Below are 18,474 nucleotides of genomic sequence, written 5' to 3' on the forward strand. Positions count from 1 at the left end.
GAAAAATGAATCATAATGGTGAAATGAACAATATTAATGAACATTCAAATATTTGCATACAATTTCAAGCATGCAAGGATAAGAATTCTAAGTTTAAATCTTAGGTGCATTTTATATTAGCTTTTGTTGTTATTTCCCAGTAAAGGCATACATCTTCTAGTTTCAGTTTTCGTCTTTATTTTCTGCTCACAGGCCAAGAGTGACTACATTCTGCAGTGCAGCTAAAGTAACATGTGTATTTGGTATGCTGAAGGCATCTATCATCTTTTGTCTGTAGCTTTTCTGAAAAGTTCATCACCTCCATTCTCCCGACCAATAGCTTTCTTGTAGCAGAACTAATGCCTGTGAGAAAAAGATCGCAGGGTCCTCAGTATGGTGTTTACACCAGCTGCATAAAAAAGGGGAAGGGAAACGGGAATGTGAGTGACAGAAAGTGTTGCCATATAGAAATTTTCCTCATTAAAAGGAAACTTGGTTTTCAAGATCAATGGAGGACACTTGCTGGGCAAGCTAGATCATGGGATTTGTGAAATCACAAATTAAGCTAAGGCTTGGGACAGAAGGGAGGGAAGGAAAATGGAAGGGATAATGGGGTAGCCAAAAATGAGAGGACTGTGGTAGAAAGGTAATGACAGACTGTGGGCAGAGTGATAGAGACATCTGCAAGAGTGCAGTGCCTGATGCTGGTCAGGTCAAGCTGTTTTCATGTATGCATATCATTGCACCTGGCCTCCGGACCTCATTGGCACACACATCTTAAAAGGATCACATCATTCAGGGATCCAAGCCCATTTGCTGCAGTGGTGAGAAACTAAGATTCAGGCAGCCCTTAACATCTCAGTGTGCATTGCCCACTCCTGATGAAATGGTTTCTCACCACCATTTTTTGAGATGGTGAAGTGTAGCAAGGTGCAATGGTGCCCATGCTCTTCAGGACGCTGTCCTCTAGGCTCAGCCAAAAGTCTAGAGTAAAGTCAAGAATACTAGTCTTTCCCTGTGCAACAAGGCAAAATATTCAGGGATGCATATACTGTGTGCATGCCTAGTGAAGGTCCTGTTAACATCCATGAAGAGCCCATGTAGTCTGTTGGGTTTTGTGCTGTGGTGAATAGCCCTTTTTATTCACAGCCACAGGCACACTGGGCTGCAGAGCAGCAGGCTATCTGCGACCTTCTGACAGTCAGAGAGGCTGTATCAAATGAAACTGCTGATGCTGAAGCCTCTGATGGCCACCATATGGGGATAGAGGAAGTTACTGATGGTATCACACACTTTTATTACAATGGCCATGACAGCAGATTTCCTCTGTGCAGAGCAATTTGCCAATGACCTTTAGAGTGGAGATTGAATAAAAACCAGTGGGCAATGGGTACTTTGTATGCACTAGCAGAGAGTCTGAAGAGCAACCATGGATGTTGCAGGACTTTCAGCACACAGCATCTAAGATGACACCCAGTTTTGTGTGCACAGCTCAGCATGGAGAAACTAGGACTACAGCCTACCTGTGAAGGACAATATTGGCCTATGACCTCAGCGTCTCTTTCAGCCTGGGCTTTGGAGGTAAAGGTACATAAACAATGGGAATTTCTGAAAACCCTCACCCATACATTAAAAAAAGAAAAGAAAGAAACCCAACACATGTTTTGCACAGCTAAGCAGCATCACTTGGGGAAAAGATTACACCATTTCCTGACTGCATGGAGAACAACAGCAAAATTCTGGCCAAGGAGAAGGGAACTGCCTAAACTATTCAACAGAAAATGCTAAAAGCACAAATGCAGTTTAAACATCTAACTCTACACAGCAGAAATTTGCCAAATCCCAGTAGTGCCTCTGAGAACTGACTATGTCTTCACAGTGACACAACTGCATCTCTTTTTTACACAGTTTACTTGGGAGTCTGAATTGACTTTTCTGTGCACCTCTCCCTTGTCCCCACTGTTTATGTTTTTTTATTCTGACTATTGTGAATGGAAAATATGTGAGCAACCACTTCTTCACCTGAGAAAGCTGCTTTCTCACCCAGCTGCAGAACCAGGCTCCCACTACCCACCAGCACCATCAATCTCACATTTGTTCATCTGCAGGAAAGTGCTTCAACAAGAATGACTGAGAAAGTGGTGTGTGATGGCTTAAAGACTGGTCTAGAAAGTGAGAGCTGTGACCCTGAACCCCTCAGCCAAAAAGGTCCTACACCCCATTCCAGGCAAGGGTGCAGTGGCTATATTGCTGCTGCACAACATCCCACATTATTATGGCTTGATGGACCTGTACAGATATGCAAGGCCAAGTAATAGCCATCTCAGGTCTGAATGCAATCTAGCACAACTTCTCACCCATTCCTTCGTCACAACACTGCTCTTTGTCTGAGTATAATATTTTAAGCACCTAAGTGGCATCATGCTCCAAGTCAGCAAGCTGGTTTAGCTGAGGCAAGGAAGTGGTGTTTGGCTTCAAGAAACAAGAGTATTCACAGAGCGGACAACTAATCTTGATTTAGCCCCTGTGAGTCAGCTCTTCCTGACAGAGTAATATTTGAGTGGATTCAGACATCCTTCTTAAATGGGGTAGCAGTATATTTTCTGTGTCCCTTTATGTTTTGATAAACTTAATTCAAAGAACACTTAGGGCTCACAGGTATCAAACTAAGTGATTTAAGTGATCAAAGTGATTTTTTCCATGTACCCTCCCAAGTCTGAGAAATAGACTCATTAATTAAAATTAATTCCTGAAAAAATGTCTTCTGCAGGACAGTCCTTAATTTAAAAATGTAGAAAAACAGACAATAATTGCGTATTGGTAGCTATATTTTAAACCAAAAAAAATCTTCACATAATAAATACATCTTATGCACATTAACTTCAAATTTACTTCAGAAAGCTATTTACAATATAAATAATTATAAATGGGAACACTGCAAGATATTGTTGACATAGCTAAATTGTGTTTCCTACATTACATTCCAAAGGAAAACTTCAAATTACAGATGTTATGCTACAATGTCACTGGACCCAATACATTGCAAGGCATGGTATTTAAAATGCTGGCAATCTTTGTCTTTTTTTTTCCCATAAATATAACCCATTGGTTTAAAGCAAACATGAAATGCTTCAGTATGTCTCAAGTGCTTTCTTTTTTCTTTTTTTTTTCTTTTTATAGATTAGCATATTTTATTAATTGAAATATTTACCTTGGGAAAAAGTTGCAGTGCATTAAAAGATCTTTTCCTAATAGACTCTATTTCCTTAGAAATGCAAAGGGGCCGATGTTTCATAATGTGTGAGCAAGACGATTTCTTGCATTTTCAAACTTGCCACTGTATTGGTATATGGAAAAAAAAAATCACATGCAGTCCAAATTGCAATAAATAGAAATGTTTAAAAACTGTATTTTGAATCCTAAAAACAACAGGAAATCTTGAGAATTCCATGTGAGAGGGGAGTTAAATAGTGAATACAACCAGACAAAAAGCTTTGTTTCTGCTTGTATTTGATCTTTCTTTTCAAATACAGCTTCATAGATGGAGTCATAAATTACCTCTTTTCAGAAAGAGATGTATTCCTAGCAACTTAGAGCCAGATTTATCCACAGGACTCTTGTACACATAAGCTAAATGCCACAGTGAAGTTTAACCTCACATAATCTTTTTCATTAATAAATGTTCTAAGGAAATGTGAAATGGAGTCATACTAGTGCTCTTACTGTTCCAAGCAGAAGACTATTTAATTTTTTTTCTTTAGAAAAACAACTTTGTAAAAACACTTTGCTAAACCCTCATCTACAACTCTAGCAGGCTTTACTAGCACCACACCATTGGGTTACAGAAAAAAAAATGTTTTTTTTATTTGTTTTAGATTTGGGGGCTGGGGATGGTGGTGGTGGTGCTGCTGTCATTGTGGTTTGCGGGTTTTTTTTGTTTGTTTGATTTTTTTTCAGTGCACACAGCCAGAATATTTAACCATCTGTATTACCTGCAAATAAAATAAAATAGGTTCTCATCCACACTGTGGAGCTATCTGGAGATAATCCAATATACATACAGAAAAGCATGTTCATCCACCATTGTTCCTGATAACAAAGCCTGTATTGCCTTTAGCCCTTTAGGTGTTTTAAGTAAATTTGCTACTCATGGAAATGACAGAGCCTGAATCCATTTGCTGACAACTACAGCAACCTTAAAATAAGACATAGCTAGGCCTAATCCTGGGACCACATTCTATAATCCCCCTAACACAGAGCTTTGTATGCAGAAGGTCTGAAACCAAAGTGTACACCATAGTTTTGTTCCTTGACTGAAAGGCTAATTAGCCTTCCCAACAGCAAGACTGATTTTCTGGAGTGACTTTGCCTTTTCCAAAAATACTGTATGACCCAACTCATTCAGGATGTTCACATAACTGAACATATGGTGGTTAACATACTTAGGGACATTAATGAATAAATGTTGCAAGTGCAGAGATAAAAATGAGATTCAGATAAGAGTGATTAAAAGAGTTTGAAAGAGCAGAGTTTCACTGTGTAACCTGTGGCAGTATTGCGGACACTTCAACAAAGCCATATAAAGCTTAAGAAATACTTCCGAGTTTCTTCTGTGCAGAGATGCACTCATTTTTCCAAAGCATGTATAGTCTCTATTACAGAAACATGGCCATTACAGCTATTATCTTTCATAGTTTCCATATTCACATCTTGAGATTCAAAAACAAAACACAGACAAAAACAAAACAAAACAAAACAAAACAAAATAAAAACCAACCCCAAACCTGTTGCTACTTAACAAGAAGTCAGATTTTTTTTTACCTTTACATCTATTAAGTAGTACCTTCCTCCACAAATATTCCCATTTGAGTCAATGGGAGAAATTGCTGAGTAAGGTTCTTCTTCTAACTAAAGAATTGCTGTGCAGATTTGTCCAAAACTGCAAACTCCGTGACTCTGGGGTGCAATTTTTTATAAAAAAGAGAGAGGTTTTTTGCCTCTTTAAGTAAAAGAGAAACACCAATATCATAATGCACCATCCACTGATGCCAACAAGAAATTATTTGAAAGATTTGTGGTCACTCTGTAGTTGGAGTAGCTAGAAAATATTAATTTGGTGTTAATAGCAAAACATTATTATGTTAGAGAAACAATGCAACACATCAATTTATATTGTTCTTGTACCAATTCACAATTTACATACCTGCTTAAAGCTAACCTTTAGCTAATATGATACACTTGAAATGTATTTGGTACAAATGTCTTGCATTTTTCAATTTTCCAAAATATTTGATCCACAAAAGCAAGGGAAAAAAAAAAAAAAAAAAAGAGAAGACTATATCCTTGAAGGATACTAAATGAAAATTTGAATTAAATAAACATGCAGTTGAAAAAATAAGCTTTATATCATATTGAAAAGTACATGTTATATGAGCTGCGGTGATATTATATGCTATAATTAAGATTGCAAACTTGCGTTCATGTAGCATGTAGCATGCAGAGCCTATGTTTACAATATTCAATGTTTTCTGTCAGTTAGGAAGAAATTCCTGGCTACTTAAAGAAGCAGGATGGCAAATTAGCTAACAAAAGGCATCTATCTCCAGGAGACCCTACTGAAGTGATAAGGAGCAACAATTACTGAAACCCCAGGAGGAAAATGGGTATCAGCCTTTGCTTGTAGCACAACATGACTGCATGAATAGACCCTTGCACCTCTCTGCTGATATATCAGGTATCCTGTATATTACAGTGCATTTTGTTAATTTCTTACTGGTGTGGACTGGGACTGTTAAAATAGGATAAATAACAACAATTTGGAAAGTTTTATTTTGAACTTAAGGTAAATAACAACAGGGATTTTTTATTGCATAGCACACTAGCTTTTTTCCTAGATGAAATTGTATAGAATACAAGCATCCTATACTGTGCCTGTCTGCTTTATAAGTGTGTTTTTACAAAGTGTCTGTCAGGATGCGAATATAGCTGTGCCCAAACTGTCCTCTCCTCACTACTTGTGGACATCAGATCAGAGCCAGGGTGTTCCAGCTGCTCTGCAGAACCCTTCATATTAAAAGTCTGGTAAAAAGAGCACTTGGTGATCCCAAGTGCTTGGTGATAAACGTGAGTGCTGACAAAATTCCATTCTTCCAAACAGTTTAGGAAACTCCTCTGTTATACAAAATAATATTGACACTTAGACTTATTTTTATATGTACTAGTAGGGATAATATGATACCATGTACCTCTACTCTAATTTGCTTTGCAAATTGTATTTTAATACTGTACAATGAAATTCCAAATACAAGTTTATCCATATTATTCATAGGAATAAGTGAAATAAATGTGTCCAGAACTAGATTTATCAAAAATACTTTGTCATTCCTATGCTTTAGGAATATATACAATTGTTGGGCTGAAAGGAGTCCATTTTGGTCCATTCCTTCCTCTGAGTTAGCAGTTGTCAATGTTTTTCTTCCCCTCAATTATTTTCCTTGTTTTTATCTTAAAACAAACAAACAAACAAAAATCCCTAGCTGCTTCTCTTTATGACCTTTGTTATTCATTTGGCAGTTAGTCAAATATACTTCTTGCCAAATCATTTTGTTCTCATTCTGTCTTGGCTGACATTCAATGCCCTGTCTCTCATTTCTGTCGCTAGTTCAAATAGTTTTAGACCATTATTTATCTCTTCTCCGTGCAGAGCTTGGTGCACACCAGTGACATTCCCCCTTACTTTTCTCCCTTACAAAGATGACAGACCCAGTTTATTTAAAGTTTTTATTAGATCTTTCAGTCTCTTTATCTTTTTGCTGAGCTCTGCTCCACCTTTTCTATTATGAGCTTTAGATAATAAAGACCAGACTGTGTTGCTCTTCCTTGTGTTCAATGTACATTTCACCAGGAGTGATCACACTACAGTCAACAGAGATTGCTTATGGAGTAAGGTACTACTCAATTCAAGATTCACAATCTGCCTTGGAGTGATCAGAACTATGCACAATATTCCAAGTTCAGAGAGGTAATTTCCTCTACTTTCAAGTACATCCCTACTTACGTGGTTTATAATGTTATTATTTAGCTTTTGCTTCTGATTAGTTTTATTTGAAAATAGATATTTTTAACCCACCCATAGCATGCTGGTTTATATTTAGTCCCACTGATGACTCAATCCCATATGCTGAAATTCTTAATGTTACAAATGAAACTAGACTTATTGCTAATTTCATTTTAGTAACCTCCTCAAGTCCCCTTACCTCCCTTTGGTATAATAAGGAGTGGTGGTCCTGCTCCTGTTGCAGTCAACCTTGAGACATCACATAAATGCTATACAAAGAAGGACAGGTATAGTAACTGTGCCTACAAACACCCTATTTTACTTTTTTAGCATGTTTTTAATTGAATATTTTCCAAACAATTAGTGACTCTTTTTTCATGAGATTATTAAAAATTGCAAAAAGTTTCTCTGCCTCTTTTTATGTCTTCTATGAGTCTAGGACAGGCCACAATAATATCAACTTTTTTAATGCAACTGAATTTCTTGGAACCCTGATTTCCCTCAGTATAGTTTATGTACATATTACTGATTTTGATATTCCTAATATGTTCTGATATCCACTAAATTTTCTGCTGCAAGAAAGAAAAGAATGCATATTCCTTTTTCAAAGTCATACTGATTACTTCACTGTATGTCAGAGTTCTTACAATCTTCTATGTTTTCTTAATTTACTCCAAAATTTTATCAAAATTAGGATGAACCACCATACAGTTTTTGTCTATCCTTGCCAAATTCTTACACTGACGTGGTTACTTTTTTTTTTTAACAGAAAAAAAAAATCTGATTCTATTGAGTTTCTTCTGTGTTTCAAAGTAATTCTTAATTATGTGGCCATTTATAACCACTGTTCTTTATATTGTAATTATTAGTAAATGGCATACATAGCCACAGGGTTAAACGTTTTTATCTTGGACCACTCCTAATTCACGCTGTTTCTCCCAGTGATTTTCTTCCATTTCATTCCACTTCCCTCCTTGTGCAACCTTTCTAATATATGAGGACAATCTCTCATGTCTCTATCAAGACAACCAAGACCTATGCATTTCTCAAAACAACACCAAGAAAGGCTCTCTTTCTTTTAAATACAGTAGAAGTAAATATTTGATCACGCTAATCATAAGGATACTGCTTATTTGATTCCTTTCAGATCAAGTGTATGCAATAGCTGCGCATGTGGGTACACATGGAAATAACACATCTGAGGAGTTCTTTCTTCCCTTTCTGATTTTGTATTTGTTAGCCATAGATGCTTTATACCATGGAGTAGCATAACACACTTGGCCTTTAGAGAATAAAAAGATCACCAGAAGTACACATTTTGATGTGTATTTCAAAGGAACACCTTCTAACTTCCTGTGTTAAGAGTGCATAGCAGTTTTGTTGTCTGGGACCTGTGGGTTCCATGCATTTCACAAGATCTGCCCTTGGCAGTGTTTCCAAACAACCACCTCTTACAGAGTGTGCATAAATTGCTCTGCTAGCCTGCCCAAGTGCTCCCTACCTAGATGTTTTCCATCCTTTTCACCTCACCAACTTTGAGTTTAGCTCCATTCCCTCTAATCCTGCATGCCAGTGCATTTTTATTTTTTAAAAGTAATGTTTGTTAACTTTACATATACCCCCCAAACCTTAGGTTATTCTCTAGTGCACTGTGGTATATCAAATGCTGGTAACGACAAGGGCATGAAAACATATAATATCTTCCAATTAGGTCTCAAAGGTTATTTTTTAAAGCACAAAAGTTTTTAGAAAAAAAGTGTCAGCTTCCATTGGTTATTATAACAGATGTCCCCTTGTGTCCTTGTGCTGGATCTTGCTGCATTCTTAAGTGAGAAGTCACATCAAAGTGTGATCCATTACAGCCTAATGAATAGTTTCTAATGGTTTCAGAGTCATATAGATGCTCCAGGGCATATCCAGTTAATGTGTAAGCATGTTTATCAAAGTACTGCCTGTGGGAGCTGTAATAATTTGGAGATGCTGCTGGGTGGTCCCCTGGGGTTTGATGAGGGGACATGTCTGAATGCAGGTAGTCTTTAGCTAGTACCAAACTAGATTTTGATATTCGGTCAGAACTGGGGCTGCTTATCCTAGACAGTGTTGTGGGGCTGTTGTCATAGTCATTTTCATGTGGGCTCATAATCTTTCCATCTCGTTGCTGGATGTGTTCACAGGGAGGAGTGTTGGCAACTGCTGGGACACGGCAGACATCACCTGCCAGCTGCTGCTGAGGGTAGTTTGCAAAACAGATAGCGTGCTTCTTCCCTGTGCCATTAATGGAGACCAGTGGATCAGGGGTCGTTTTCCGTAGCTGTAGTCTATTTTCTTCCTCTTTAATCATTTGCTGTGTGGCTCTTATTAGAGTTTCAATTTTGCTGGGCTCATGCGGGCTGTTCTGATACTGCTCAGTGCGATATCGGTCACCTGATTCACTGGCAGAGCCAGGATCAGGCGAGCTAACGACACTGTCCTCATCCCAGTGTCCTCTTCCTAGGAAAGAGAGAAAGGGGACAAGCATTGAGGTCAAATGAGGCAAGCAATCTTAAAGAACAAGTACTCTGAACCTTATTTTGCAGACAGAAAACCAAGAAATAGGCAAATGACTCAATAAAGCCACCAGAAATGACTTTGGTAGAGCCCTTGCTTTTCAGTGACAGCCTCTAGTTTCCAGTATCTTTCTGCACACAGAACAAGTAACACAGTTGAAAATACACAAAAAAAGCAATCTAAGCACCTAAACACAGACATCTAGTGCCATGTGAGATACTCTAGGGTAACCACACATCTGCATAGGCCCAGCAGGTATGGTATAGACTCTACAGGAGCTCTGTATCTTTCAGAGCAGCTAGTGGCCAGGCAGGATACCTTATGGCACGTTGAAGTGCACTTTACACCAAAGTTCAGGCCCCTGACCCGTCACTAGATCTTTGCATCAACATCCTTGCATCGAGTCCTAGGACCACGGTGAAAACTCAAATCTCAAGGAACGTAGTGTGAATCATTTAAATGTGTCTTCTTAGTCCTTTCCAGGAGCTAAATCATAGAGAAAGCACTGTGGCATAGTTTCTGGTCCTGTAGTGACTTTACACAAGCTACATGACACTAAACAAGCAGAAGCAGTAAAAGAGTTAACCTTCCTAAGAAGCATAAGAACACCACTGTTAGACAGGTTTGCTGGAAAAATGTGATGTCCTTTCCCAATGCAGAGATATTTGCTGTATAAAACTATGAGAACAGGAAAATATGACTGTTCTTACCTCTCATTAAATAATAAGGCCCATAGACATATCAGAGAACGTGTTCAGCTTGCATGTAGCTGAAAGGACAGAATCAGACCTGTCAATCCTCGCTAGGAAGAAACTGAGCGACCCCATACATGAACAGCCAACTAAGGAGACACTATAATAAAAGGCTTGATAAAGGATTTGCTAAGATACGTGCCCACAGGAGGGCATGTGTTGGACTTGCTTAAATTACTCAGCAATGCCTTTGCCTTAGCACATACAAAGTCCACTCTGGGGACGGTGCCCATGGGATTGGTTGATAAGACTGCTCAAAGGAAAACCATTTTCAGATTCACACAAGTTGCTCCCCTGCTACATGGGGTCATCAGCAGCTCCACACCATGTGCTCTGTATGTCTCACTGCATAAACAATATCCACAGTGCACCAGACTTCCCAAGGGTGACCAGAAATGCATGGACTCGTAGGCAACATCCAGGGCCTCCCATAGTGGTCAAACAAGCGTCATTGTAAGGTGACCAGAAGCCAGAACTACCAGAAGATACACTAAAAGAACAGAAAAGGAAGAAAAGCACCCTCTACCTAAAGAAACTGCTCTGACAGCAAAGTTCACATACAATTGTCAAAAAGTGTTTCATTTGTTAAAGGTTTGAACTGCATAAAGCAAAATGGAAATGGCACATTTTCAAGGGAAACTCAGGTATTCCTCTTCTGAACTGAGACTAATGTGTCAGGTTTTACCCAAAGCTACATGCAGTCTGAAGGCCCACTGAAACAACACATAAGACTTGATACAATAAGAAAAAAAAAATCACAGCACCTGGAATTACAGCAAAGCCAAGGAACAAACAAAAGTCAAAATTCTATTATCCACTTGCATTGATTAACCTTAATAGAATTATAGAATAAATATTTAACACCATTACATTTTTATCTGTATGATATTCCTTTAAAAAAAAATCACTAGATAAACACAAATATGAAAGAACAGAACAGACAGAACAGACACAAGGAAGGAGGTGTGTTTTAACAGGAATAATGAGGAACAGTATTGATCAACAAAACTAAGGGCTCACTCTCTTTCATCGTTTGTCCTCCATTTCCTAGAACTTGCTATTCTTGATCTCCAAAAGCCTCGTTCTGCAAACCAATAGAACTGTGCTAATTTAATTATCTCTTATGAGTTCTTTAGATATAACCTATGTTTGGCAGATTATTGACAGATTATTTTACTAGAAAAACATTATGTTACATCTACCCTTATAAACTTTAGCTCTGATTTTGGGGTCAGCTGCAGTCTTTCAACTCTCAGCCTACCCTTTAAATCTTAACATCTTTGGATTTATCCAAACACATGATCAGTTTTTACCAATGCATTTTTGATCAGTTTCAGCCTCTGAATCTGTGCTAATGCACTGAGGGTGCAACGGGCTAGACACCAAGCAAGGCTTCAGGCTTGGTGCTGAAAGGATGGAGAGACTCAAATCAACTAAGAATTACAGGTGGGGATATATGTCTGAAAACAAGAGCAAATGTTAATTTGAATTGCCAATTTTGAGTAAGAAGCAGCAAATCTTACTGAATCTAGTAATAAGCAGCGTATACACATGAAGACATAAAAATATAGGTTGGGTGTAGTTATCGCTAATTTTGTGCTAAATATATTCTATCCAACGTAGCTTGATTTTAAGGTGCAAAAGTAATGCTCTTCTATCAAGTGTATCATTTTGTTCATATTTTTAAGACTATCCTTTAGATCTCACCAACCAGGCATTTCCACCTAAATTTCACAGATTAAAAAACATGCAGCAAATTATATTTTGCTGTATGTAAACCAGCCTGCTAACTTGAATTGGAACTATTCCTCATTTCCATACACATGATCTCTCAGACAAGAACATGCATCTTTTCCTTTGTCTCACATAGAGACGTGTGCTTATGGCATGACTTTGAAACTGTTGCTTTATCTGAGACGGTGCCACTTCTGCAAATCCCATTATCTCTTACCATGAATCCTGTGCACTGAAGTTATGTGGGGCATACTGTTTTCATACGCTTCTCTGCTTTCAGGGGATGACTTAGTCAGGGGCAAGGCTGACCGAGAGCCCCACCAGCCTTCCCTCCCAGCCTGTGGCGTGCCAAGGAAGTATCTGCCAGCTTCACATCTGCCTCCTTCACAGGCCTGAGTATGGAAATGTCTGTCATCACCCAGCCTGGAGTGGTCGAGTGCAAAACCATAGCAGAGAGCACTGCGGTCCGAATACTGTCTGTAGGCACAGGAGACATCATGGTGCTGGGAGCTCGATCTGTCCGCGGGCTCCAGCAGCTGGGGAGAAGCCGTATCAGTTAGGGGGCTTCCACCCCACTGGCTTTCATGGTCAGATTCAGATCTCTCAGTGTGAAATCCAGAATACTGCAAAACAAAAGAAGTAGAGAAATTACTAGGCCTGGATGAAATCTGCAAGTAACTGCACTGAAAAGACAGATTATGCATGTGACAGGGCGTTTTCCATGAGCATGCCCACACATCTGCACCTTCTGATTAGACTCCTCATCCTTTCCTGTATAACACCCTGTAATGAGCTCACAGATGACAGGACAGACCTCGTGAAAGTCTAAAACATCCCATGTCAACCCTTAATAGCCGTCTCCTTTATGATGTGTGATATTAGGATCACCAACATAAATGTTGCAATTCAATATTTTTTTAATATGTCCAGGTTTTTCTTATTGCTTTGATAGCCAGTGCTTATGTTCAGCAATGGTGCTGCAAGGCTCCTCCGCAAAATGCTTTTAAAATAACACCACTCCCAGAGCATTCTCTCATGTCAAATTGAAACTGAGTGTGTTTGCAAGTTATTTTTTCAATGGTGCCATCTCTTTTCCACGTTTTTCTTCCTTACCTGGGGTATCTTGGAACTTTTTTCCACCTATTGTTAGGGAAAAGAAAGCTTCCCATAGATACTGAGACTCCCAACACTACTACAGAGTAAAGTCCCAAAGTGATAGTAGATCAGTAGGAAGCTAAAAATCACAGATCTGTTTCAATGTGGGAACAAGAAAAATCAAGCAACTATTTGCCAGAAAAGGAAACAGTTAGCCAAATCAGGCAGAGGGCATTTTGGCACCCTCACTTAAGCAGAGCCCTCCCAACACAGAAGAAGAAGTTAGCAGGCAGTTGGAAAAGTAAACAGAATAGGAGCATGAACATTTGTTTTGACAGAAGTAAGGGTTAAGTACAATTTCACAAATTTCTAAATATTCTTGATGAATGTCTTAAATTTTTGGATACCTTCTGGAAAAAAAAAAAGAGAGAGAGAAAAAAAGCAGCTTATTAAACCTCCTAGGATTTAGCTATCTCGGTTTTTAATCTTTTTATTTATTGGAACTGTCAAATTTCATGGAACATCTTTAAATCAATTTCACCCATGATTATGGAGTGGGATGAGACCAAAGCTGTACATGCTCACCTCTTCAGTACTGCATACTCATGTCACAAATCAATGTATTACAGCATGAGACTTTGGAATTCTCCCATTCCATCACTCACCTTCCAGATGCCCACTCTGCTTTCTTTTTAATAGGCATTAGGCCTCTCTCCTAAAAACATAAGTTTACCTTCCTTTTCATTAGATTAAGTTGCTATGAAACTCCTCATTATCAGCCAGGATCAAGGTTTTATGCACTTACCACTCAAAAGTACTGACCAGATGTTTGACTTACAGAAACCTAAACCATCTGTGCAACATCAGTAGTGGAACTACTTCGGTTTTGGCATTTAATTGGGTATTTCTCCAGATTCCAGTTCGTATTTGTGAATACTGTTTGTTAACAAGATAGGCTATTTAAAGGCAAGAAAGAAAGGGCTGTGGCTTTGAAGAGCTCAATTATATTTTGTTATTAGTTGACAGAAGAATACCCGTAGGCAGAAAGCCTACTGGTAGATACGGAGGAGGCCAGCAAGCTAGTACCACCATATTGATTGCAAAGTTTTAATAATGAAAGAATAAATCTGATTGTGGATGGAGGTAAGATAGTTACATAGCCATGAAAGAGCTCTTTTAAATGCCAGTAACTCAACATAAGTTAACTAGGAACATTATTCAGCCATCATAATGTTTTCTGACCTATTAGGACATCGAACTCTTTTATTACCCTTTCAGATCCAACGTCTTCAGACTGCTTAGTCACAAAGAAATCTTTATAAATACTGAACTGATTTTTTTGAAAAAATATATAGGTAAAATGAAGTTTAAAATTAAAAAAAAATAGAAATGATTAACAACATTTTAACTCTTAAATTTTAGTTAATATGTAAATTCACAAAACAAAAAAAAACTATTTTTGTACCTGTTTTTATTTTTAGAATTACTTTTAGCAAACTTTTTGGATTTGGATTTGATTTCTATAAACTATATATATTTTTTTTTTATTTAAAAACTTAAAACAGAAACGTAATGTATGCATAAATCTAAGTATAAAAATGTTCAAGTTGATTTGTTTTTTTATTAACAGCAAAACTAAGAATATGTACTTCTTTCATGAGGACAAAGAAAATTATTTTTGAATAATTTTATTATGAATATTTAATTTTGTTTACAATTTATGATGGTAATAAATGCCAATGATTCTTTCAAACTGAAAATTCTGAAGTTCATTTGGTTCTTATAAGTATTATTCTACCAGTTCTCTGTTTCTAAGGATACATGAGGGTCCAACTTATCTTCCTTTGAGGGGAATTTCCTCATTTAACTGAAAAATTACACTTTTTTTTTTTAATCTTGAAGTTAACCACAAAGGATTCAATTGCACAAGCCTTTCCAAGAATGGGAAAACAGTTCAAATTGTACATGCCCAGTGTGTCAGAAATGCACCATGTAATGTCATATAACCATGTAGTCAAGACCAACAATACTTCATGCATATTCTTTCTACTTGATGTAAATGATGATTATTTGAGATCTGACCCGTAGCAGCTGCTAGGCCATGGACAGAATTAAATTAACACAGTGAATTGTTTGTGGCCCACATTGTCTATCAATGTTTGATATGACTGCTTATTCTTAAGGTAGAACATAAGCAGACATAGGCCAAAAATATGTCTAATTCCCTTTAAAATTAATCACATCTCAATTTGGCACCATCAAGATGCCTCTACTGCTGCAGTCCTACGACTGTCTCTTCTGGGAATCTGATGTTGACAGGTGGAGACTCCAAATACGGACATGCATGACAAGATGACGGGGGGAGAAATGAAAGGATGATCAAAGATACTACTTTGCTGACATGGGAGTGGAAACATTATCTCTCAAGTCAAAATTAGGCTCCCATATGTCAAGTGATGAAAGACCATAGAAAACAGAATTTGATTTAATGAAAATTCTGGCCAATTAAAATTAGTGAAAGAGTATTTTGTTTTTGTTTTTTTTTTTTTAATCCCAATCCTACCTCACCAGAAATGTTTTCCTTCCTGCTAATTTTTGCCTTCAGGTAGAATGTATTGTCTTTGTTTTTGACAAAGTTTAACCAACAGACTGAACTTAAACATGATGATGTTCTTCAGACAGGCAACATCTGAAATCACTTCAGGTGGTTTCTGAATCATCTTCTAGCATAAAGAACAAAAATAAATGAATTAAGTGGTCCTCCAGCTGGTCCTGGAGTCTGAAATAGCACCTCAAGATACTAGAAATATTTTCCAAAGTGTTAATTCATTGTACCATTGCAGTGAGAGCACACTGGCAGGATTAGCACTGACACAGAAAGGAGCTATTAGCCATCAATAATGCTCCTTTTACTCCAAGAAAAACTTCAGAAAGAAAATAGGAAAGTATTAATTCCATGCTAATAAAAGCTTGCTTTAAGGGAGCCAATGAAAGTGTATTAAGCCAGAAGACAATTGTAGTATTTCTTGGGTGATTTTCTTCTGCCTGACCTCTCATTCCTACAGGTATCTGACTGGCCTGACCACTCATCCTGTCATACACAGCAACAGCAGCCTGTTCCACACACACTGCCAGATGTTCAAACAATAGACGTTATAGTTATCTAATTTTCTGGCAGCCTACTCAGGTTTTTATCATTAGAAACATTAAATATATAGCGAAACCCTCTCAGAGTTCCCTTTTCCATGAAAAACTTTCACTACAACAGCATTAGCAGCTTTCCTCTTGATTTGTGTCTTAACCATGAGAAAAAACATCACAGATGCAGGCAGCATTGTACTAAGAACATATGCATGCTTTTAAATCACTTTTATCTTACTTTTTACTAATGTAATCCTGAAATGTAAAATATGTTCTTTTTGCATTCACTGTTATAGGCAGAACAGATGGTGAAAGGCTTAGATTAAAGTAATACAGCATGTCCATTAAAATAACCCCCACTGCTGGTGACTCTTCACCAGATCAGGAGTTATGTTTACTATAAAAAGAAGGTTTTGCTTTGCTTTTGAATACACTGGAAGTTGCCAAAGCTTTAGGCTACAGGAAGAAATGGTAAACAAAAGAAAGGCTGACTAGAATTCAGTCTGACTGATATCTTTACCCCATTCTTTAAAATAGTAGAGGATATGTCCAAACAGAGGTGGATTGCAGAATTAATCCAGGTTATTTGTTTAAAGTAGCTATATGTTCAACTTACCTCCAGTATCAGTAGTGTGGTAGGTTAGTAATTATACACTGCTGGAGAAGGCTATTACTCTCCAAAAATTGTGCATGCCGTAACACACACACCAAAGCCTGGATCCAACAGCAACTCGGTACATCCTTAGTTGTATGTATGCATTCATTATATATATCTATATTAAGTATACACATGTATTAAGTATATGTAAATATATATTCTTTATACAAGAATAGGATGAGAAATGAAACAATAAAAGTTTATCCAGACTGACCATAAAAAATTTTCATTAGAGGCAGACAACAGACAATTTTAAATATTTTCTTCAAACAATCATCATTAATGGGAGATTAAACTCCAAAGCAGTTGTTCAGATGATCACAATTAAAATGTTTTTCCAATCTTGTTGCTATTTCCTGTGTACAGAATAAATGAGGTCCAGGGCTAGATTTTTGGAACACAAAATAAATGAGGTCCAGGGCTAGATTTTGGGAGCCCCTCGCAATGATTATTATCCTAGGGGAAGACTGCAGACATCTTTTGACCAACTCACAATTTCCTTTTTATGTGTATCTCTATCAAGTTCTCTCTCCTACTTTTTCATCTTCTCTTTCAGCTCTCTTCCTCTCTAGAAGAGGAAGTGCTCTTCTTCCTAGAAGAGCACTGTTCAACGTGCTCTGGTAAATTCTAGAGCTCTGTCATGAATTTTGTGTTGCATTTCTCTCTGCTCACCCTTTTCCTGCTTGGGACAGGTTTCACAGAACCCACAAGCCCACTGTGCTAAGGTTAGTTGGTGTTAATCAGATGCTGATAAGTGCCTCCAATTTAATGAACTCAATAAAAGAGTCTACAAGCACCATATTGCATTATGTCTGTTTTTGCATTAGGTTTGAGGACAAAAAAAAATAACATTGTGTTAGGTGACCAAAACACCCCCCTTTTGCCCTAGTGGTGAATGTTCAACTGAAATTTATTAATGTGATTTTCTTACAGTTCACATCTCATGTAGCTATCCTAGGGGTACACAGCTGGCAAGGGAGTGGATTCTCAGTCATCACCCAATAAGGCATATAATTCCCTTTTCTCATCAAGAGTGGAGAAGCAAAGTAAATGCTAAGAGGAAAAAATATACATATAAAAAAAAAAAATCTAAAATCTTTTAGGTGACCTTAAATTTGACAAATACCTTTGCTCACTGCTGTTGTTTTACTAATGAATTTCCTGCTTCCTTCCTCCACCAAAAACCAGGGTCCTTTTTATGACAAAACCCATGCTCTCTCTTTCCAGCCATGCCTTTTGAGTCGCACTTTAATTCTCCAGAACTGACTGGCAAATTATGTAGGCTGGAGACTGAGGGACACAGGCCATACCACCTGCTGTATGTTCTTTATAACAGCTTTTCTTAGTCTTTCAACAGTTTATTCAGTGGTTGAGAAGGATGAGAGGGATGCAAAGCCAAGCTGCCAGCGTTGCTTGTGGTGATGTGCTACAATGAACGGTATGACCATTTTTCAAGATACTGGCAACTAGCACTGTTGCTTCTTTATGAATGACGAAATCTGTGACTTTAC

The 18,474-nt window shown here is 37.8% G+C and overlaps 1 protein-coding gene across 2 annotated transcripts in view; it reads right to left on the minus strand.

Moving 5' to 3' along the window:
• Nucleotides 1–2,860: 2,860 nt before the first annotated feature.
• Nucleotides 2,861–18,474, minus strand: part of SIM1 (SIM bHLH transcription factor 1) — a 51,179-nt gene continuing 35,565 nt past the window's right edge. For both annotated transcript variants that reach the window (XM_083830423.1, XM_083830424.1), the window contains 2 exons: nucleotides 12,287–12,692; nucleotides 2,861–9,526 (listed from right to left, as the gene is read on the minus strand). In XM_083830423.1, the coding sequence (XP_083686549.1) occupies nucleotides 8,796–9,526; nucleotides 12,287–12,692 (1,137 nt within the window). In that variant the 3' untranslated portion in view covers nucleotides 2,861–8,795. The remainder of the gene's footprint in view (nucleotides 9,527–12,286; nucleotides 12,693–18,474) is intronic.

The sequence above is a fragment of the Anser anser genome (genome assembly GCF_964211835.1).
Source record: "Anser anser genome assembly, chromosome: 3".
NCBI classification, from domain to species: Eukaryota; Metazoa; Chordata; class Aves; order Anseriformes; family Anatidae; genus Anser; species Anser anser.